Source organism: Daphnia pulex, chromosome 3 (assembly GCF_021134715.1).
Source record: "Daphnia pulex isolate KAP4 chromosome 3, ASM2113471v1".
NCBI classification, from domain to species: Eukaryota; Metazoa; Arthropoda; class Branchiopoda; order Diplostraca; family Daphniidae; genus Daphnia; species Daphnia pulex.
Window position 1 is genome coordinate 13,017,584 of NC_060019.1, and position 20,868 is coordinate 13,038,451.

At 42.7% G+C, this 20,868-nt stretch overlaps 2 protein-coding genes and 3 long non-coding RNA genes across 7 annotated transcripts; 2 read left to right on the forward strand and 3 right to left on the reverse strand.

The window, feature by feature from the left end:
* Positions 1 to 100: 100 nt before the first annotated feature.
* LOC124191393 lies at positions 101 to 2,456 on the reverse strand. Of its 2 annotated transcripts, XR_006873396.1 has the most exons (5): positions 2,318 to 2,456; positions 1,426 to 1,544; positions 1,099 to 1,338; positions 903 to 1,032; positions 101 to 667 (listed from the first exon to the last, which is right to left on the reverse strand). It is a non-coding gene; the product is annotated as an uncharacterized LOC124191393 (long non-coding RNA). The 2 variants fall into 2 exon arrangements; XR_006873395.1 differs by lacking the exon at positions 2,318 to 2,456 and having other exon boundaries at positions 1,099 to 1,472.
* LOC124191394 lies at positions 2,421 to 3,976 on the forward strand. Of its 2 annotated transcripts, XR_006873398.1 has the most exons (3): positions 2,421 to 2,539; positions 2,608 to 2,782; positions 2,862 to 3,976. It is a non-coding gene; the product is annotated as an uncharacterized LOC124191394 (long non-coding RNA). The 2 variants fall into 2 exon arrangements; XR_006873397.1 differs by having other exon boundaries at positions 2,608 to 3,976.
* On the reverse strand, positions 3,685 to 5,525 carry LOC124191392. Its single transcript, XM_046584586.1, has 3 exons — positions 5,341 to 5,525; positions 4,684 to 5,196; positions 3,685 to 4,614 (listed from the first exon to the last, which is right to left on the reverse strand). Exons 1-3 carry the CDS (start codon positions 5,384 to 5,386, stop codon positions 3,989 to 3,991), a joined length of 1,185 nt encoding a protein of 394 aa, XP_046440542.1. The 5' UTR covers positions 5,387 to 5,525; the 3' UTR covers positions 3,685 to 3,988.
* A 2,872-nt stretch (positions 5,526 to 8,397) lies between these two features.
* Positions 8,398 to 16,923, reverse strand: LOC124191395. The gene is made up of 4 exons (XR_006873399.1): positions 16,714 to 16,923; positions 15,756 to 16,058; positions 15,347 to 15,436; positions 8,398 to 8,871 (listed from the first exon to the last, which is right to left on the reverse strand). It is a non-coding gene; the product is annotated as an uncharacterized LOC124191395 (long non-coding RNA).
* On the forward strand, positions 11,605 to 20,671 carry LOC124191391 (mucin-5AC-like). The gene is made up of 4 exons (XM_046584585.1): positions 11,605 to 11,760; positions 12,428 to 12,766; positions 18,058 to 18,967; positions 19,081 to 20,671. The coding sequence occupies exons 2-4, from the start codon at positions 12,746 to 12,748 to the stop codon at positions 19,995 to 19,997; spliced, it is 1,848 nt and encodes a 615-aa protein (XP_046440541.1). The 5' UTR covers positions 11,605 to 11,760; positions 12,428 to 12,745; the 3' UTR covers positions 19,998 to 20,671.
* The last annotated feature ends 197 nt before the right edge of the window (positions 20,672 to 20,868 follow it).

A 20,868-nucleotide genomic window follows, 5' to 3' on the forward strand; every position in this document is an offset into this window, starting at 1 on the left:
TTTATAAAAACAACCACCATATTATTTACTAAGTCTTTTTCGATAAAAATTGGCGATGTTCATTTATCCCATGTTTTTTTTTAAATAAAAAATTATTTCATATATATTTATCTTTTTATTTTTTATAAACACAATCACATATATATTATGCATGGCCCCCAGGGAGGGGGGGGCCTGTGACTTTCCCAACCGCGATAATAACATGTGCCGTTATTATTTTGTTGGTGCAGAAAGCCGGTATTTAATCTAGCAGTTGTCGACCGAGTCAAACCTGTCATAGGACAGGTTGCCTCAATCGTATACTGCACATGTGCACAAGTAAAAACGCCAAAGACGACAGATGAAACTATTTCAAAACACCAACACAGGAAATCAGTGGTAGAGAAAAAAAAAAAACACACACACACACAAATGAGAACAGATAGAAAGATTTAAAGTCTGCAACTCGGGATACCACTGGCAGAGCAAAAGACACGAAAACAGAAAAATTTCCAAGTCAGCAACCCGGATATCACTGGCAACTTCAGGCTTCAGGCTGCTTCAGGATACTGCCACACTGAGCAGCTACTTCTGGATAACACTGCAACAACACGCTGCATACAATGGTTCAATTAGACGTCATCACACCTTTCACCATCTCGCTGCAACAAGTAAACCAACAGCAGACCTATCAAAGAAAATAAAAATATTACCATCGGGGAAAGACAGTGTGTCCACAGTTACACTGGACTCTTCATGGCAAAAGAATACAAGGAGTAAGACAAAATAAGCAGTCCAACAGATCTCTGCGATATCTCAAATTTCACCAAGGAAGTTAGAATTGGCAAGGTCTTCAAATTGCAAATTGATCTCTAGTCATATTAACAAAGTACTTTAGTAGGAAATTAGATAAACATAATTACTTTTGCTTTTGCATGGGACGAGACGTACGACTGGTACTGGCAGCAAGACACACGAGGCACGACATTTCGGCAAAATGAACAGGCACTCAAGTCCGAGTTAGATGATTTGACAAAGTGGCATTGAAATCATCTGTAAATTTACACATCGAAATTGAACATTAAATATTTATAACCCTAAGAAATGAACAAAAAATACCTTTATATTTTCATCATGCGAAACGTCGCGACCTGCATCCCACTTCAGCTGCGTCAAGGAACAAAATGGCCGAATTTGGTCCCCTCAAGACACTCGCGCCACCTAGCGACAGCCAATTGAATTGCTTGCTTGCAGACAGCACGTAGCGGCTTAATTTGAATTCGTCACGCCTTTCAACCAGCTGGCACGAAATGAATCAAGTGGGGATGGACACTAGATAGATTACTCAAGCAGCTTTCCCTATGACACAACACACAAATTCTTTTAGTTAGCAATTTCGGATCGTTCTCCTTAACTAATTCAACATTAACAATCTATAATACTCACAGCAAGTATGGAGGGTCAAGACAAATAATACAACTAACAATTTTGTCAGAAAAAGAATAAGTGTTTGAGTTAGAGTTCCAAAGTTCTAACTTTGGCATCAACAGTTAGTAATCTTGAATCTAAAGGAAATTTTTCAATAAACATTCCAACATTAATGCAATAAACTAAAGTTAATTGCTTCTACTGCTTGAGTAAAACATTCAGAAAAATACAACACATGTTGGTATGTGCCCTGCATCTTTTCATGTGAATTCTTATTTCTACGGAGAACAAAGCTCACTTGCTAGTTTTATGCAAATTTTCCGGAAGTATACCGGAAGTAAGCGATAGCTCCTTAACAATTGAGCTGTCGTCAAAATAAACAAAATATTCGTGATCTACGTGAAATTTGGGGTCGAATAGGTGTGATTTACACGAAATCTAAATTTTGGCCAAAATCGAGAATTTTCCTGAACTATAGTTCAGGAAAATTCTTAAAACCGGAAGTACGCTTTCGTAAAAAATAAAACATGAACTTTACCACAAATTCAACGAGGATCACGAATATGTGGTTCTTTTGAGCTTCAGGTGAATATTTACTGAATTACTGACTGAAAAGAGAAAACCGGAAGTAGAAAAAAAAAACTCATTATTAAAAATCTAACAAGTGAGCTTTGTTGCTACAACAGAAAATGACAGCCATCATCCAAAATTCCTTCAGAGATGTGCAAAGTAAGCGTATTTAAACTGAGTGGAAAATGATCAAAAGCTATATGCTGTCTAGCGTCAGAAAAAAGAAACGTTCAACAGTAACATGAAAAAAATAAAAAATGTCCGCTCTAACTCGTTGACAGTTGACACTCAATGACTTAATTGAAAGAACTAACTAACAAAGAAAGGCTTTGATACTCACGTAATATTCTCCCCTTCAAATTTGTATTTCGTCTTCATCAGCAAAAAGCCACCACCGCAGCATCACACATCACAACAGACGAAATCCCCGAGGTGATAAAAATGCTTTTACAATGGAAGGGAAGGCAGCTTGCCAGCTTGACAGCTTGACATTTGCTTAAGTGTCTCTCGTCTGTCAGTGATTCCAGATTGTTGACGAAATATCGTCTTCTGCTACTTCTAAGTATCACCCTTTTATCTTTAGTCCTGTCATTCTTTACCTGTGATAAATCTTCCTTTTTTGTTCTGTAGGTTTCGATGGCCATTGATAATTGGAGAGCAGCATTGGAATGCAACAGCTTTGTCTGGGCTAAATGCCCTACTAGATAGAATCCTCTCGGGAAACTTCGTCTGCTCCTAAGTTTTACACAATACACATCACAAGTTACTTCCTAAAATCAAAACTAATTTAGATGAGGATTTTGAGGTAAGTTGAACCGTTTATAATAAAAAACATTTATTAGCTATATATCATTCTTATTGCATTCTTGACTTTGTGTTTTCAGAATTTTAGCAGATGTTTTTGTGTGACCTAGGTGCTTGTGAGTTGTGACAGTAGAGATCAAATCATTCAAATGGGTCAATCCAATAATGTAAGCTATGTCTTCCAAAGCTAAATAGTTTCTACTGTCATTTAATGTTTATAATAATATGTCAGGTTAACTTCCCCTCTCAAATCATACTAAATCTTTAAATATTGATCCCTTCCCCAGATCCAATTCTTTGCTGCTATCCTTTAAAGACAACAGCAAAATAATGCTCCCCACTCAAGAGGTTGTGGTGACCTCCACTAAGTTCTAATTTAGGACATTGATAGATTTGAGGTATTATTGCTTGCTGTTGCTACAACATGGTTTGAAAATTATATCTAAATATTCTCTCCTTTCAGGTTAATCCAATCATCCCTCACCACTCTACAGTTGTTTGGAAACTGACAGGAGATTGCTGGAATCGAAGACTGTTAATTTGTGTAAATGTAGATAAATTACATCTGGGATTCTTTTCTGTGGTTCCCGTTTCCCTAACTAACGACTAACCAACACCCGCCGGTGGTCACTCACCCGCTGTGACAATCAGGAGGATGAGGAGGGTTGTGGTCGAACGGTGACTTTGAAGGCTCATGATCTGAGGAAGACTTTTGGAGGGTCTAATAACTTGGAAACCTATTATGACTAATCGCTCCCTAGTAAAACTGGCCTCGCACTCATCTCTCTTCTTCCTTGTCCTTGTCGGACTAATAGCTGGAAAAGGAAAACCAAGAAACTGTCTAGCAACATCTCTAGTATCTCTCCATACCCATGGTCAAGTCAAGACATTCATGACAATCACTTAAAAAGACTTGTTGTAATCAATGACGTTTCTAGTACATTTAAACCAAATTGCAAGCAATGAAAACCTGTTTAATTGATGGTTAGAACATTAGAAATCATGGAAACGGTGTAAGGAAAATCATACTGCAAATCGTCTGTCAAACTCGGTCAAGCTAACCAATCTGCCAAACTACGCAATAAAAGTAAAACTGAATTTAAATGAATGCAATGAAAGGTTCCGAATAAGTATTACTAATCTTGTACTTCGTTGTTCCTAACGAGAGAAAGGTTTAGGGTGAGGATTGATAGTTTGGTCAAAAATTTCAGGAAAACAAGGATTGAAATCGTTTAGGGTCAGAATCTAGCTGAAATTGCTTAATTTTGGAATCAGATTCAGATTCGAGAATCGTAATCCTGTCATCAATTTTGTCTTGTGCAAGGGAAGAGGGATCGGAATTGCTCTCAACAGTTGGTACTTCCTTGGCAGGGAACGAAGAAAGATAGCCACGAATTTTGGTCACGGCCTCATTATTAGCTAGCAAAACTATCGTGTTGACATTGCTCTCTAAAAAAGTAATTAAACTATCAATGGACTCGAGCAAGGGTTGAAAGAGCACCATCAATTGCTGCTGACCGTGGACAACGCTCAACTCGCCATTCAGAGAAAACAAAAACGTGGAAATGTTTCGCATTTCAGCACCAAGGCTACTCAAAACCAAGTAATCCTTCTGCAGTTCCTCCAGCGAGAGTCGAGCGGATGAAAGGCTTGTCTGTGTGTTTCGAATGGACTGTTCGGTGTCTTTCTGCCGGCTTACAATTTCGCGATGATTATTTTCAGCTACTTGAAGTGTATGACGTCGTTCGTTTGCCTGTGACCTCCAAGCATCGCGATCTCTTTCAAATCTCCTAATGTCTCTCTCGTTGAAATAAATTCCAGGCGACGCTAGTCCTGTAATAAGTAAAATAAAAAAAATAACAGCGGAAATATTTCGGTACAATAATCACATTTTTAATTTACCACCAGTAAGCACTGTGGCTGTAATCCACTTCCATCTGTTCTTCACTCTCCTGTCAATTCTACTCTGAGAATGGTGGACACTTCGGTCGGCTTCGGCCACCTTGGCGTCAAGCTGTGCTATTTCTTGTCGCAGTTTATCCGCTTCTGATTGCCAGTAATTGCTCGCGTTCGTCAAGTGTTCCAGTTCCATATTCTCAACTAGAAGTTGTTTTTCTTTTGCAGCGATATCAGCAGAAAAAGAAAGGAGGTTCTCTTCGTACATTTGCAAGTGTTGGGCTGAGATACTTTCCGTCGTATTGAGCGAATTCGATGCTGATTGAAGAGCCGTTCGAATGAGCAGTGTGGCATTTTCATCGTCATGGCTATTGCCGATGTTTTCGTCATAGATCATAACACAATCAAATAGGTTGGATAAATGAATCAGTCCTTCACTCAAGGAAGGCTCTATAGCTGTTGTCATTTGTTGTAGTCGGTCGGCGACTGGAGCAGCTTGGACAAGGTGGCCAGAATTAGCTGGGTCAACATAAATAGAAAAATGGAAAATTACATTTTGATCACATTCTTATACAAATCTAGTTACTACGATAGAAAATTTTAATTTCTCGTGAATTTCTAAACAAAATACCCAGAAACTTAAATAAATATTGTCAAATTTACCCAATGAACAGCAGACGCACAGCGCCAGAAACGTTAAAAGATCCATTCAGTTGATGAAAAGCGAATTTGGAGGATATATGTTCGCATCAGTTTGAACGTAAAATTTCTGACTAAATTTCGTCGCAGTTTGTGGCTTTTAACGACGAAGATGGAGACTGACCTATTGATCTTCAGATTTCATGCGAACTTCGACTTTCATATTTTTACAGGGCGCTATGACTTGTTATCATTTTAGAAATGTCAGCAAAAAGGTCGAATAAACTCGTATAAGTTTATCGTTTGGGTTTTTTCCTTGACGTCAACACGCATCTGACTTTATGATAAGGGATTCTCGGTAGACATACGAGCTATTGAGAGGCGAGCAAGTCGGGATGGCCAAATGCAAGAGTAAAACAGACGGTGCTTGTGGTAACGAGCTGACGTCTGGACTAGTACTTTTTTTTTCGCTGCTAATAATTTCTACAAATATACGCGCAATAACTGCTGGAACGAAACAGCTACTGGAACGATCCTTGGCATAGGACCACGGAGAATTGCTTCGAACGAATTAGTGCGCAATGCCGAACACGGTACATACAATAGTCGTAGAAGAATAGTTATTTTAGATTTTACGCATATTTGAGATAAACTGCACGGCATTTTGCTTGACGATTACATTTCGATATCGCGCAACACTCCCGAGATCCGAGCCAAACGGGAGACGATCATGCCGACACGAGTTTGATTTGAACCGTGAGAACTGGAAAGGGGCGCTCGGTCACTTGCGGCTGCCACCTAGCGAACGAAGTTATACCTGAAACTGAAACTTCACGTTGAAAAAGCCTAGAATAATTGCTATTAGATGGCAGCAGGTTTCGGGGTTCAGGGGAGCAGAGCGTTCACTTTCTCCCGTCCCGCGGCAGTGAACGATTTAAATATTCTTTGCTGCTGTCCATTTCCTCCTGACCCAATCTTTAGGCATCCCTTTTTTTTTTCGTCCGAGAATAGATAATTACATCACAGGTAGAGCGCTGCTATATAAGCCAAGATTTATTGTCTATATGCAGTTGTCTGTTTACCTGTAGGGCGCCACAGTTTCTTCAAAGAACAACAAGGTTTCCTTTCATGTTTTGTTTTTTTTACTACGCAACTTCCACAAAGTTGGGGGAGAGAATAAAATGATGGCGGCAGTAGTTGGAAAGATGTAATCATCTTTTGTCCCGAGCCTAATGGGAAGGGAGTGGGGTGTTTTAACACAAAAGAAACCAGGCAAGAGATTCGAGCAGCAGGTGCTCGAATAACGAGGGTCGAGCGCTAGGCAACTGGCCGCTGAACGGGTTGAACAGCGTCCCGACACTTTCACTTTCACCTTTTTCTCTCTTTCTCTCTTTCTTTTCTGCCCCGGTTCGCTTACACGATAGTTGAAAACGGGCTCTCCTTGTACACAAGTAATAGCAGGTCTTGCACCATCACCGACGATAAATTAGAGAAATGTTATTACATGTTTGAAATGGTTAATTCTTTTCTTCCAACTTTTGAGAGGTGCATCTTTCGGTTCGGTTCAAACTAGTCTTCTTTCCCCCTCAACATTTTTACCCAAAGAAACAAAATTGAAAAATCTGAAACAAGGAAAAAGAGTTAGAGCGGAATTGGGTTTTTTCGGTCGCTCTCAAGGGTCCAATCAGACAAGGGTATCGCTACTTACTCGAATAAATCAGATTAGACTAGACGGTTATTTTTTGTCTGCATAGCTCATGAACTCAACAAGTGAATGAAATTCCTCAAAAAAATAAATTTAAAAAAAAGAGAAGAAATCGATCGGACTTTTTGCTGATGGTTTTCCTTTTTGTTTTGCATTCCACAAAGACCGTGAAAGATTTTCACACAGAGAGCTGCTAGATGTCCTCGTTGATTTTCTGCGGCTGACCTGTTCCAATCTTTAAGGCTGATCTGGGAAGCCTATTATTGTGCCACTACACGGCGATACTGGTGAGAGCCTGTCGATTATACTGATAACTATATCTGTCAATCTGAATTAAAAAATCAGCTCAAGGGCAATTTTTTGGCCACCCCGTGTCCTTAATGTTCTTTTCATTGAGCCTTGATTGCATGTCCGTCGACAGCCGATGAAAATGAAACCGTCATCCGTCATCCGTAACAATTGATTGCGACTGTTATTATTACCAGCTGTGAGAACTGGCGCATAAAATGGAACAAACAAAACAAACAACCCGATAACTTGTGATGCGTGTCTCTCCTGTTCTGCCTGGGTATAATGTATAACAAGTTGCCTCGTACATCACGGAACCGACCGCGAATGGCAGCAGGTCGCCAGCCAAACGCATCCCGGATGTGGTCGCTATTGTCTACCAATATCAAGGAGCTTGGCAGCAGCAGCAGCAGCCGAAAATGTTTATTGATGAATTCTCTTATCATCGGCAAGCGCCGCGGCAAGTACGACGGAATGGCACGCGAAAAAAAACCTCCCCGCCACCATCGCACGGAAAGCGGATCTAAAAGTTTGGAATAATTGCGCAATGCCACGAGTATAACGCCCATTCTCTGAGTCTCCAAATAAGCTAGCCAAATATTTATCTAGCACGCCCGATCTCGATTAACTGAGCGTCCGGCAGCGCGACTTGTTGGACGACGTTCATCGTTATTAATGACGGTGGCAAAAGAGTCGCCCGAGAATTTCCCCTTTTTTCTTTGACATTATTGGCAACAACAAAAATCCTTATCATAAAGAAGGAAATTCCACATCCGGACAAGGACGCGTTGGATCGCGTGTCACGTTGGTTGCGCTCGGTAAATTTAGCACCGCAATCGAATTTTGAAAGTCACGATATTATAGAGTGTGTAGTGTACAGGGACACTTCCGAAAAAATTTGACTGACCAAATTGCGGCGATAAAACAAATCCTTTTGGCTGGAAATGTATAACGGACCACCACCACACGCGGAGGGAGGGGGGGGGGGGCAGGTGCGTTGTAACTACGAGCAACAAAACGAAAATGTTACATTCCAAAACGCATAAACGTCTTTCATGGCCTCATATTTCAGTGCTGGAGTGCTGCTGGGAATGAGTTCTCAGATTCTTTATCGGCGAATGATTTCCGGAAGTAGGAAACTACATCCATTATCATTCACATGGGGGAAACAATGCGGATGTACAAAAGGGACTAGAGTCGATTGAGAAAAACAAACAAGGGAAAAGCTAAAGGAAAAGAGATTGATCCGAAAATGACTTCCTTACCTTGAACTGAAGACAACGGCAAGGCTATAACATCCGCCACACCACCACCATCAGCAGCAGGAGGAGTTGATGGCTGCGTTGCCTTGCCCTGTGTTGTTGCTCTTCTCATGTGACTTGTCTCTTCTTTTTCGCGTTTCCCTCCGGCAAAGATGCTCGCAGGGCGCGGTCGCTTCGCAACAGAGGCCAGCGGGATCCCCGTTTTGTTACTTTTGACTTGTTGGGTGTCTTCTTGTTGGTTTTTTTTTTTTTTTGCCATTTCCTTGTGTCATTTGAGACGAAGTCTTGAGAAATGAGAATCTAAAAAAGAAAATCACAAAAATCAATTTGAGGGTCAACAAAGATTCGGTTTGACGTTAGACCAAAAAGAGAGAAGACTCCACCCAGCACGAACCAAGTTGGGTCACGCGAGAGTTTACCCTACATTATATATATCTGCCATACACAACACATGGCAGAAAAACGTGATTGACATTCGAAATTCGCAATAACAATGCAAGGACAAACTGGCTATACCGATTACAAAATGACAATGGAGTAATGACATGAGGACGTCGGTCAGCGTCGTTACGTTGGACGTTGGAACTCGACAAATGCTTTCACGTTGAAGAGATAAGAACGTCAGAAAAATGAAAACTGCCTCAAGGACGTATACTAATAATACGTCAGTCTATATGGGACACGGCATCAGAGAATCCCGATCAGATAGGAAATGCCTTCGGAAATTGTCACGAAATGTTTCGGTTCAGTTCCTTATCGATAAGCTACCGCATCTGCACAATGTAGAATTCTGCGTAGCCTATAGGCACCTATAGCACGGAACCATCGAATTTACCGTTTTTCCTTCCTTAATGAAATGAATGCTATTCGCCTTGGGACCCCTGTGTGCCAAAATAATGATAATACAAAAAAAAAGTTCCAATTACCTTGACAGCGAGTTAATTTGTTTTTCCTTTCATCGAGAAATACTGACGCCTTATGACAACAGATCTTGAAATGGGAAAGCTCCTGTTTTCATTTCTCTATCCAGAATGAGTACATTCTAGACAGAGTGCGCTTTTGAGAGTCTTCTGGCCTTCAAGAAAATGTGTAAGCATAATATAAAGGAGCGCACAGCAAAGATTACTGGGAGCACTACTGTGTTAAAACACAATCGCCAAGTAGCTAACATAACTTTTCAAATGGTCCCTCTGAAAAAAAAGAACAGAATTACAGGCCTTGAATTTGGGTTTCAGTGACGGTGACATCATTTGACGCAACACTTTCATTCAACACGGAATTATTTCTTCTTTGGCGTTTTATTCAAAAAACAAATGGCAGCTACAACTTGTCGTGCTCACGACAAATCCTTTGTTGTCGACTCTGGATTTTTATGGAATGAAATTTCGTGACGTTGAGGAAATGATTTGGGCGACGGTAAAACCCTTGGTCAGTTGGCCTGTCCCGCAGACGGGGCTGTTTCTTTTTTGCCCTTTTTTAAGTACCCCTGCTACTTCTTTATTATACCCTGTGCTCATACTTGGTCATTCCATAGTGCATTTCCATTTTAATTATGTCCTTATAAGGCCTAAACATATGAATAACCAGTTGCTACAGCTATAAAGTCGGGCGAAGTTTTGTTGAAACTTTAAAGCAAACAGCCAAACAGAAATCGTCGTACGTATTCGTGTCTCTATGTCGATCTTCGAGCACCAAGTAACTACCCATAACAATTTGGGGACAATGTTTATGGAAGTACACAAGATGATCGCCGGTGTACAGCCAGTGGAAAACTATCAATCTTTGTAAGATGGACGAATATAAATCGATGACGAGCGCTAGGTGATCGACGACAAGCCGTCCATTTCCTAGATCGAACTGGACTGCTGTGGATTCTGAGAAGTCCGAATATGTCCAGTCCACCCAGAACCTTGGTGGCCGTCAGTCTGTCTCCTACCCGACGACTATTTTTATATGCGGGCATTGAAAAGTGAGAAAGAAAAGAAAAAGAGGGAATACGAATCACGTGTCTTTCGAGTGGAGAGCCTGATGAATATCGCTTCAAATGCAAGCAATATTACGTACACCGGCAATATCTGTTGGATCACTTTTGGCATTTAACATGTAGCCCGCTTTTTTTTTCTTTTTTTCACCTGTCCAAAAAGTGAGGGACCGCAAGTTTTTTCTTTTGGGCTAAAAAAAAAAATTATCGTTTGAAAAGCTTTTATAAAGTTTGTCATTTTTCCAAGTATTTTTTCTGCATCGCCCGTGAGACTTGGAGACCCCGGCCCCTGCAGACTCGAGGATCTTTGGCTGTTGGTTAAGTGGACTATATGGCTGCTTAATGCTTACATGAGTCGCTGTGCACTTAAACATGGCGGGACACCGCCCATATTTTATGCGTCGACTTTGAGCGAATTCGTCTAGCTCGCTATTTCACAGGCATCATTTAGCGTCCATTTTTCTCTGCCACATGATAAACGAGGAATTTTGGAATATGAATTCCAACAACAACAAAAAATCCGAGATATGGAAAGGAAGGAAACAAAAGTGGAGCCAAACAAGAACAAGAAAAAATAACTAGAATAGAGCAACAAATGTTGCTCGAGTCAGAGAAAAGAGAGAGGGACTGAAGGGGTGTTGAGTACAGCAGCAGTACTTGGACTTGTTATATGGCCTTCTTATAATTCCTCTCACTAATATGGCCCTGTCTTTTTCCTACATTTCAAGTTTCATTTTCTGTCGACAGTCGCGGTCTTTCTGGGCCTTGCTACAACACACAACACAGAGCAAAGCGTGCATATACAGCCTGGCGGAGGAGGCTGGTATTACGTGGCTAACTGGGAGGGGCACTAGAGAGAGAGAGAGAAACACTTCCTCCATCTTTTTCGACTATCCCATCGTATATATAGTATACGCAGAGTATACTAGAGTATAGGCTATACGGGATGGAGGAGTGGGGTGGGGTGGGTGGAGGAGAGAGAAAGGGTGGAGTGAGGAGAGGAGGGAGTTAGTCAAGAAGAAGAAACAACAAAACACACACAAGGAAAGAGAGAGAGAGAAAAAAAACAGCAGGAAGCGAAATAATCCACAGGTGACTCGAAAGTCATCAGCCACTCGATCGCCAAGTCCCAACCAGAGAGCTACCGTTCGCCGGAGCGCGCTCGCCCCGCAACGCCTGTCTTTTGTGTTGTCGTTTACGTTTAACAGGTAAGAAGACATTCATTCCACCATTATTGCTGTGCACCTCTTGTCTTTTAGGCTGTCGTCTAAATTTCTTTCGCCTCTCGATTGCAAATTTGTATTATTATTATTCGCTCTATTTCACCATTTTCCGTTCGACGAATGACGGGATTATTGTTTTTGATCGCGTTGTGGTGGTGCTTTTATCACGGAGATTATTCGTGAACTGTTGCCATCTCGTTTGAAATGAAGTGAAAGAGCGTTTACATTTTAGTGCAAATATTTCAAGGGCAAGGCATTTAACAATTGGACGGACTCGTCAGCGGGATAAAAAGAGAAGATAATGACGATTTACGGGGCGAATCGCCTGGTAATCAAAAACGTTCACTGATAGTTTCATGAATAGCTCTTTCAATTGCGCGAGTCCTTGAGCAGTTGGAAAATGGCAGACGTAATCGCCCGATGGTACCAGTCAGACAAGCTCAGAAAGGCACCAAAAAAGAAAACAAAAACTAGAATAAAACCATCGAAGGGTTTTACAGTCACATTTTGTGCAGTCTACTTTAAAGGTTATCTATCTATCGACTAAGCGAGTTGCACCAATGTTTGCATTTGATGAAATCATTCCGGTTTTTTTCCCTTTATCTAAATGTACATTTTGACTGACTACTTTATCTTCCCGTATCCTTTGCAGTGAACAAGAAATGTATCGAATCGAATTCGTCGAATCAGGCAGACCAACTTTGGATTAATAGCGACTACTTCTATACTACAGCTGATACCCAACCTACAATCGAATACCCCCCTCATTATCGCCTCATTCAGCCGAATTGTATTAGCAAGAAAAAGAAATAAGAAGCACCAGCACCAACCATCCATAATATCTAATCACACTATCCTGCACTGTCCAGCACCACTAGAACTTGTTCCAGAACATTTTGTGGATAAATCGAAGAAAACGAGAGATTAAGAGATAACATTCAAGAGAACATTCCAAAGAGACCTATTCAACATGATCTACCTGCAAATTACGGTAAGACTTGAATTCTTTTTCTTTCTTATATCTCGCCCCTCTCGTTTGGATTTTTCGTGGCCATTGTTGCTGGCCACTTGATAAGCCCTTGCTGCTCTCGTGGCTAATTGGGAAAGTCGCAAAACAAATATGGGGAATTTAATAAGCTCTAAAGTTATTGTGTTGGGTCAGTACGTGCTGTGTAACACGTTCAAGTCTATACAGAGAACAAAAGTGCGCACCTTGTAGCCAATTGACTATTTAGAATGGCAGGGAGAGAGATTAGTTATTGTGCTATAGTCCTCTCCGAGAAAACCCTCAGCCCAGAGAAAAGAAAAGATACAAAACACAACATTATATGATTGCCAAAAAACTTGGAAGAAGAAAAGGAGAGAGATATTACACTAAGGAGAGCTAAGAGAGAGAGAGAGGACCCTTCGGGGGATTACCAGCAATTTCGGAGCAGCGATGAGCCACTTGTTTTGTTGTTGAACAATCCTCCCCGTGGACGGAATGGAAACGTGAGGTTGGCGACCCCCCCTTTATCCTCTCCGATTGACCAGTGTTACCATGTCATCTCTCTCTCCGTTTGAGAGAGAGATAGAGAAAAAAGAGGAATGAGAGAGAATGTTGATTCCAAGTTTACCTGTTGCCACCTTCAAGGTCGGCGTACATCACATTTCAAATGCTTTAAATTGCTCATCGTTGAGATTTCACTCTTCTATTTTTCAAAAAAAGAAACACCAAATTCTATCTACACATCTATACGTATTTACCTGATAACTATAACCTCACTGGACAGCTATTCCTAAATCCCCAAGTCTTTTTTTTTCTGTTTTCCCTTTAAAATACTTTTTGTTATTTCTGGATTTTTGTTTGTGGCTGTCGAATGTGATGGACGTGGCTGGTCGGTTTGGAGCGCGGTGCCCAGCCGTCGCGCCCTGCTGGACACAAGACATCACACACACACACAACCCCTTGACTTGTTCTTTATCCCTTTTTGATTCCTGATTATAAAGAGAGACAGCCTGGGCCAAAACACACACCAACACTCACACAAAAGTCAAGTCATATTGAAAGAGAGACGATGGTTGGCGACAGTCGTTCGTGTCTGAGAGCGAGAGCCACTTTTACATAAAAAGACACAAGAGAGAACGAAAGAGAGAGAGTGTTTTCGGTGATGGTTTAGTTGTGCTTGAGCTTGGCTGGCTGTGTGTGTTGATGAGAGAGTCTTTTTTTTATCTCCCGCGATGATGGTCTGGCACTACTTTTTCTCTTCGAGTTTTTAACCCTGTTTCCTTTTCTATAGCACTTCTTCCTTTCTACTTCTTTGATGTTTCATTTAACTAGAAAATCTCGTCGGGGGGGATTTAAAGCTTCCCAGTTTTCCCTTTCTATTTTGTCCCTTTTTGAATCGTCGCCATCTCATCAGCATCCAAACACATTCGAGAAAGATGTGTGCTGCTCTCTTATTTAATCACGGGCTGGATTTAAAAAAAAAGGGGGAATATCCAGGGCTGACTCCCGACGCGACTTGGCGCCGGCCGAATTCTTCCCAGTTGAGAAATGAGAAAATTCCCAACCCACCGCCCAAACACAAAACGCCCTGAATAAAGAAAAAGAAAATCCATTTTGGCAAATGGTAAAAATAAAAATAAGAAAAAAAGCGAAGCAATGCGCAGGGACGATAAGGGAGACGATAGCACACATGTATCAGCTAGAAGAAGAAGAAGAACGCACTAGGACGACCTTGCCTACCGCGTTGGCCGTTGGTTCGTGTGCTGGGCTGTGTCGCGAACGGATAGGAACCGACACCACCACCGCAACACACGAAAAACAATGATGGATGAAGGTCTCGTCTTCAAATTACCACCCGACCGAGAACACACAAAAAAGAAACAGAAAAATAAAACTGCGGGGAAGCGAGAAAAGAAATCTGGCTCACTCGACACGATATACATTTCGGCTCCGTGCTCATTGCAGAACCTCTTCAAACAGTAATTAACTTTTTATTGCGGCTCGGTCGGCTCTTAATGGCCGCACTTTGCCGATTTTCTTTCCATTCTCTCTCCATCTGGGATTCATCTACCAGCAACAACCAAAAAGAAAAAAGGAAAATTTATCTCAGACTCGCTTCTACCGTTCTACGCGCTCGAACGATAAATGGTCACCGCCCCGGTGCGGGATTCAAGGTATAACTCAATTCTCAAATTGTCGGTGGAAAACAGTAATAGCTCCACAGTGAGTGCGCCGCGTGAACAATTATTGACCAACCCAAAAAGTTTGTCTCGCCATTACGCTATGGCAGCAACAATTACAATCAGTCAGCGGTGGGTCGGTGTCGAGTGCTGTGCTCCCAAAAGACCTTGATGATTAGCGCTTGGAACAGAATTTCAGAGCGCACCAATAAAAGGGGCGACTGGCTAATACGTGGGAGAGAGAGAGAGGAATAGAAGAGAACCGGTTATATCAGTCGCCAGATGCCAATCACGTGATCTACACTGAACACACACTGAAGGGTAGACCCCGCTGCATTTGTTAGACGACACGAAGAAGAGAAGAAAAGGGAATCGAAGAAAAAGATCTTTATCTTTGTCTTACCTTGACTCCACGTGGAATCCAATGATGCGGGATCAAAATGAATGAAAGGATGGCGTTTGTTTAGCGATTTTGAGCCAACAGCGGCCATAGCTGAAAAAAAGAAGATGGACAAGAACAAGAGGAATTCATTAGTATGCCAATATTGTAAGCAGGACCGGACCAGTAAGCTCCGAAACGGGTGCGGGAGTTGAGGCGTTGTGAAAATTACGAGATATTTGGAATAATAAAATGGGGAAAAAAAGATGGGATGGCCAAAATTCATGTTCTTCGACTTGACGGTCAAAGTTGTTGACTTATTTTTTGTTTCTTCTTTCCCACTGGCGAAAAGTGGTAAGACGGGACATATTTGTGTTGTCGGCCGAGATAGAAAATGAAGGACGCCCGAGTAATTCGATAGCCAGACACTTACCATTTCCAATAATTGCGTAATGGGGCAATTGCACCAACAGCAATTCACCGCTCGCCTTTGCTGGGGGTTTGTCTTCCTTCTTTTTTTGTTGCGCTGCAATGTATTCGTTGTTTTTTTTGGGTATTTCCTTTCTTCTTTTGTGGCTTATCTCATTGGTCCTTGTTTCTTTTTGTTTTGTTCGTTCGGGGCATTTCAAGGAATGCCGCGGTGCGTTTCCAGCCGATCATTTTGCATGTGCGGGATGTAAATGAATTGTTGTCGTCCAAGACAGACCACCCCCTTGCAAAGAAACTCCACCACCGTCTGAAAAATGCGCAAAAATAAAAAGACGAGAATTGAAACGAACCGATGCACGGTAGAATAATTTTATGAATTTATTTGTGCTTTAATACTATTCCCGAACGAAAGGAAAACGTCCCGGGGCAAGGTCGGGGAAACGCCTTGTTTTAGATAAAAGAAACGAAAAAAAAAATGTTTTAAAGAAAGAAAAGGTAAGAAGGAGGGAATAGACACGAGGGAAAAGAGAGGGGAAAGAGAGAAGGTTCTAGCTCTATCCTCCATCACGACTCCACCCAAAATCGGAATGGTGAGGCTTGAGAGAAGGGTATATCAAAAAGTTGAGGAGAATATAGGATTACAAAAGAGACCAGGAAACACCACCAGAGTCTCTCTTGTATTTAAAAAAAAAAAAGAACCCCGTGACGACCTCATCCATTGTCTTGTCTCAGTGCAACTGTCAACTGGGCTTTTTAGTCACACGATGGTCACGCCATTGCGATTCTTAATGAGCTCAGGGAAGGCTGGAAGCTACTACACAATGCCAATAGCAGATCGCTAGGGAGGAGAGGCTGATGGAATTCAAGCGTTCCGCACGGTTTCTTTCTTTTGCCCTTGTCTCTTTTAGATTCACTCTGCAACTCACGAAATGAAGAAGAAAAAAGGAAACTACAAACTTAACCTGTTTTCTCCTCTCCAACACTGTGGAGACAACGCACGCAGCATACTCCATATTTAGAATGATTTCAATCGAGTCGAGTGGCCCCCGACCAGCTACTACCTAGTGAACATGTACAAAATGAAATAATTATACATTTCCAACCAGTAGTAGTAGTAGTAGAGTTGTTTCGAGTCTCTGTCGTCTTGCATGTCGTTAAAAAGCCAAAATGTTATTTCTTTTTGGCTATGTTGTTGGCCTGACTCCCAGACACCAAAAGTCACTGACGCAATGAAATGTACAGCATGATGTATACATTAGCTCGCAGTTCAGCAATCATCGGCATTAGCTAGTCATGTCGTCAAAAGACTCGTATAACGTTCCGAAAGAGAAAAATGCCAAATTTCCATTTTGTTTTATTCTTAGTTGTGGGGTCTATTAAGTCAGGATTGATTGCGACAAGAGTTCTTCTCCAGGCGATCTAGTTGTTAGCCCCACCGTAGATATTCTTCCTTTTATAGTTGTGCAGCTCTCTTTCATGTCTGGCTTCCTTCAACGCCGGTAGGGGCTGTGCCTTATTCGGTAGAGGCGCATAGAATTGAAAAAAAAATGTTGAAGTTGTTCAAAAAAGGAACAAATATCAACCGAAATCGACTTGAATTTTGCCAACGCCAAGTTTGGTTCTGTCGGCCAGTTGGTAGGGAAAAAGCTGGACCAAACAAACGGGCTGGTCACCAGTCAGCAGATATCAATCGTTGATTTTCACCCTCATCTTTGCTGGGATTTGGAATGTCGCCGACTTTGTCGAGTCCTTGAAAATCGTGAAGCCGATTCGCCGCTCTGATTACGGGATTCTCAACTGCTCCGGGGTCTTTTTCTTTCTTTCTTTTTTCTTTCTAGAGTCGAGTTTCTCGTTCACGTTGGAGATTTGGATTTGTCTTTTTCACTGGTAATTTCGTTTTTTTAGAAAAGGTTGCAGAGTCAAGTCATTGACCGGTTGAAAGGGAAAAAAGGGAAAACCTTAAACTTGACCGTGTCGAAAGTTTTAGACGGTCGCCCTCGAAATTCCATCAATGGATCCGGTACAAGAAAACGGACAATCCTATGTAGATCACGACTTTGTTGTTGCAAAAGGACTCGCGGTGTTCAATAGGCCATTTCTTGACGTAAAAGGATAGGCGTTGCCTTACTCCCGTTTCTCATTGCAAAAGATGCTGACCAATTAGCGGACCGTCAGGGCGTTGGCCACAAAGTCCGGTTAGCGTTCGCCCAGCACCTGTTCTTCTCCTCTTCGAATAATGTTACAATATTTCACGATGGTTGTTGGTTGGGGCCAATTAATAATCATGTCAATTTTTCGTTGCACAGTTTTGCCTTCTCGTCATCGTTTCCAGCGTGCGGCTGATGCCGATTGCCGGCGTGGAGGAAACGGAGACGACGGAATGGACTCACGACATCACAACAGAAGAGGCGGCAGCGGCGACGACTTGGCTGGCGCCAGAATCGATCACCAAGGAGGAGATAGTGGCCGACGCCAGCCACGACAACAACAACAACAACAAAGGCCCTGCAACAATCACGACGACAGAGGAGCCGTTCAACGCCGTCACCGACCACGACGAACCGACAGCCGTCTGGTCGCCTTCGCAAACGGTCGAGATCCGCCTCCATCCGCAATCGCTAAGGACAGAAGAGTCCAAAGGATCTCACCAGGAGCATCCTACCGTGGCGCCTCTTGCCAGTCAAGAGTTTCCGGTGGGACCGCAAGCAGAAGGGACGTCATCTACTTCGATGCCGACGCCCAGCGTCGCTCCGTCCGAGGACGATCTCTTCGGCCGGAGGATGACGATGGAGCCGCAGACACACGGGAGCTTCGGCGGCCAAACGGGCCGTTTGAGATCCAGGGATAGTGTTGGAACGGCCCTCCGCCGAGCCGTAACCGGTTCTCCGGCTGTGCAGAGACTCCAGCAGAGCACAACCCGAATGGCCAGCAGTTTGCCCGTTTCGACTACGGGGCGTGACAAGGCCGGTCCTCCAGCAACTGCAACAGCAACAGGATCGCGCCCTGGACGTAAGATCGTGGGTTTTGGCAGCTTGTCGACTTTGTCCAATGCCCAGCGAGTCAATTCCAAAACGGCTGCAGCTCTGCGAAAGGAAAGTTTCTTCAAGAACCGACAATCAGGACATGTCCATGGCCAGCATGGCCATGGAGGAGGTGACACGCCTGCAGATACCCATATGGAGCCTTCACCCCAATGGCTATACGGAACCAGCAAAGGTGAAATAGTCGTTGCATATTACAGTTCTCCTAGTTCTCCTACAGAGAACCAAAATGAGTTAGTTACAAGACCGGTTTAATTTATTTGATTTTTTTGGAAATTGTTCCCCCAGACACAAGAAAAACAGTCGAATCCTTCCGGCTATCTAATAACGAGCGGTTGCTCGTTCTGGGTCTGCGGGACAAGGTGATGACGACGTCGACCGCTAGCACTCACGAAGAAGAAATGGCTACCACCACCACCACCAGCAAACCAGAAGAAATGGTTTCGACAACAACAACGACAACAACCTTCACGACAACGACCGTTCATCCGCCGGTAAGCGACGCAACCATTTCGGTGACTACTGAAACGGAAGCCGTCCAATCGACAACAACGACACGACCAACAATTCCTCAAGTGGATTCGGCGATGCAAGAGACAAACGACGTGCCAGCGCAGATCAAGGATGCAGCGGCACGTGAGACGAATGACGCAACTCCGGAAATCGATCACGAAACATCCCAGCAAACTCACGACAAAACAGAAGGTCAGGCGGCACTCACCGAGGCGACTGTCCATCCGGAAACGCTTTCGACATCGGCAGCAGCAGTCAGCTCGACGGAAACCAATCCGTTCACCAAACATTCGGCAAGCGGCAAGCCGGCGACGGCCCAAATTCCGCTGGATGTGGAGGGCGAACCCATCAAGAACCTGGACAACTCGCCGCTAGATGCTGGTAGTTCCTCCAAACAGGAACTGGGAGTTTTGTCGACAGGTGACGACTGTTTCGGGGCCGACTGCAACGAAGAACAGGAAACGGGATTGAACATGGGCCAGTTGGACCATGGCGGGTTCGATCAAGAGGCTCATCGTTACCTAGTGGAGGAGAAGACCCACGACGGTTACATCATCGGCGAGTTTGGAGTCGTTAGCCGGTCGAGCGACTTACGGGCCGTCCGTTACACGGCTCATCCGTCCATCGATCCTCAGCTGATCCAGGAAATGCTGCGGACTTTCTGGTTACTGAAAACGGGCGAGAAAGAGTAACATCAGACAAATTGGCCTTAGAGTAAATCGTTATTTGTTGTTTCGTGTCGTCATTCGCTCTCACCAATCATTCGATTCCTATCTATTTTTTTGCGTCCCCAAATTGTTGTTCGTAAATTGTCGAGATCCGGCGGGAGACGGTACGACCCCCCTTTTTTTTTTTCAATTACTGGAACCAGTGCATATCTCCGATTTCGTTTCTCTTGATATCCTTTTTTTTTATACCTATGTTTAAAAGAAGAAAAAAAAAAGAGTGGTGAAGATGTCGGCTGGATGATATGGAAATTGAGTCTTTTTCCAATTTGACTTTTCTCATTTTTTTCCTTTGGCTTCCTTTTTTTTTATTACGTTATAATTGTTACGTTGATTGATGGGTTCAGCGCGTCGGTATTTTTCTATTTTATAGATTTTTTTTCCTTTTACCTCCCGAATGTGTAAACGTTTTGAGTGCGTGTGTGTGTCTGAACTGTGGCCACGTCCAGATCTAATCTTAATCTTCCTTTTGGGCTGTCTCTTCTTCTTTCTCTTCTTCACGCTCTTGATTGCAATTCTATTCTTCCACTTTTCTTTCTTATAGATGGAATCTAATTAGATTGCAGCGTGCCATAGTCTGTCGTGTATTGTTTGTCTGCGGAACGAAAGGAAAAGAAATAAATGATCTTCCACTCTAAAAAGATATCGGTGACTATTGTGAAACTTCACTTTCATCTCCCAGGCAGTCAAAGGGTTGTCGACGTTTGATTGAAACGGAAAGACCGACAACAAGTTAACAGTCAATCTTAATCAGCTGCAAAAAAAAGTAAACACCAGTCAATTAATGAGGCCCTCGAAGAAATGATGGTCGATCGATCTTTTTTGTGAAAGAAAATCC

Excerpts from the sequence above, each read along its gene's own strand:
- LOC124191391 (XM_046584585.1), top strand. The coding sequence starts at position 12,746 with ATGATCTACCTGCAAATTACG. Across the intron at positions 12,767-18,057 it reads TGATCTACCTGCAAATTACG|TTTTGCCTTCTCGTCATCGT; the intron begins GTAAGACTTGAA and ends TTCGTTGCACAG. Across the intron at positions 18,968-19,080 it reads GCTATACGGAACCAGCAAAG|ACACAAGAAAAACAGTCGAA; the intron begins GTGAAATAGTCG and ends TTGTTCCCCCAG.
- LOC124191392 (XM_046584586.1), bottom strand. The coding sequence starts at position 5,386 with ATGGATCTTTTAACGTTTCTGGCGCTGTGCGTCTGCTGTTCATTGG. Across the intron at positions 5,197-5,340 it reads GTGCGTCTGCTGTTCATTGG|CTAATTCTGGCCACCTTGTC; the intron begins GTAAATTTGACA and ends ATGTTGACCCAG. Across the intron at positions 4,615-4,683 it reads AGCCACAGTGCTTACTGGTG|GACTAGCGTCGCCTGGAATT; the intron begins GTAAATTAAAAA and ends TACTTATTACAG.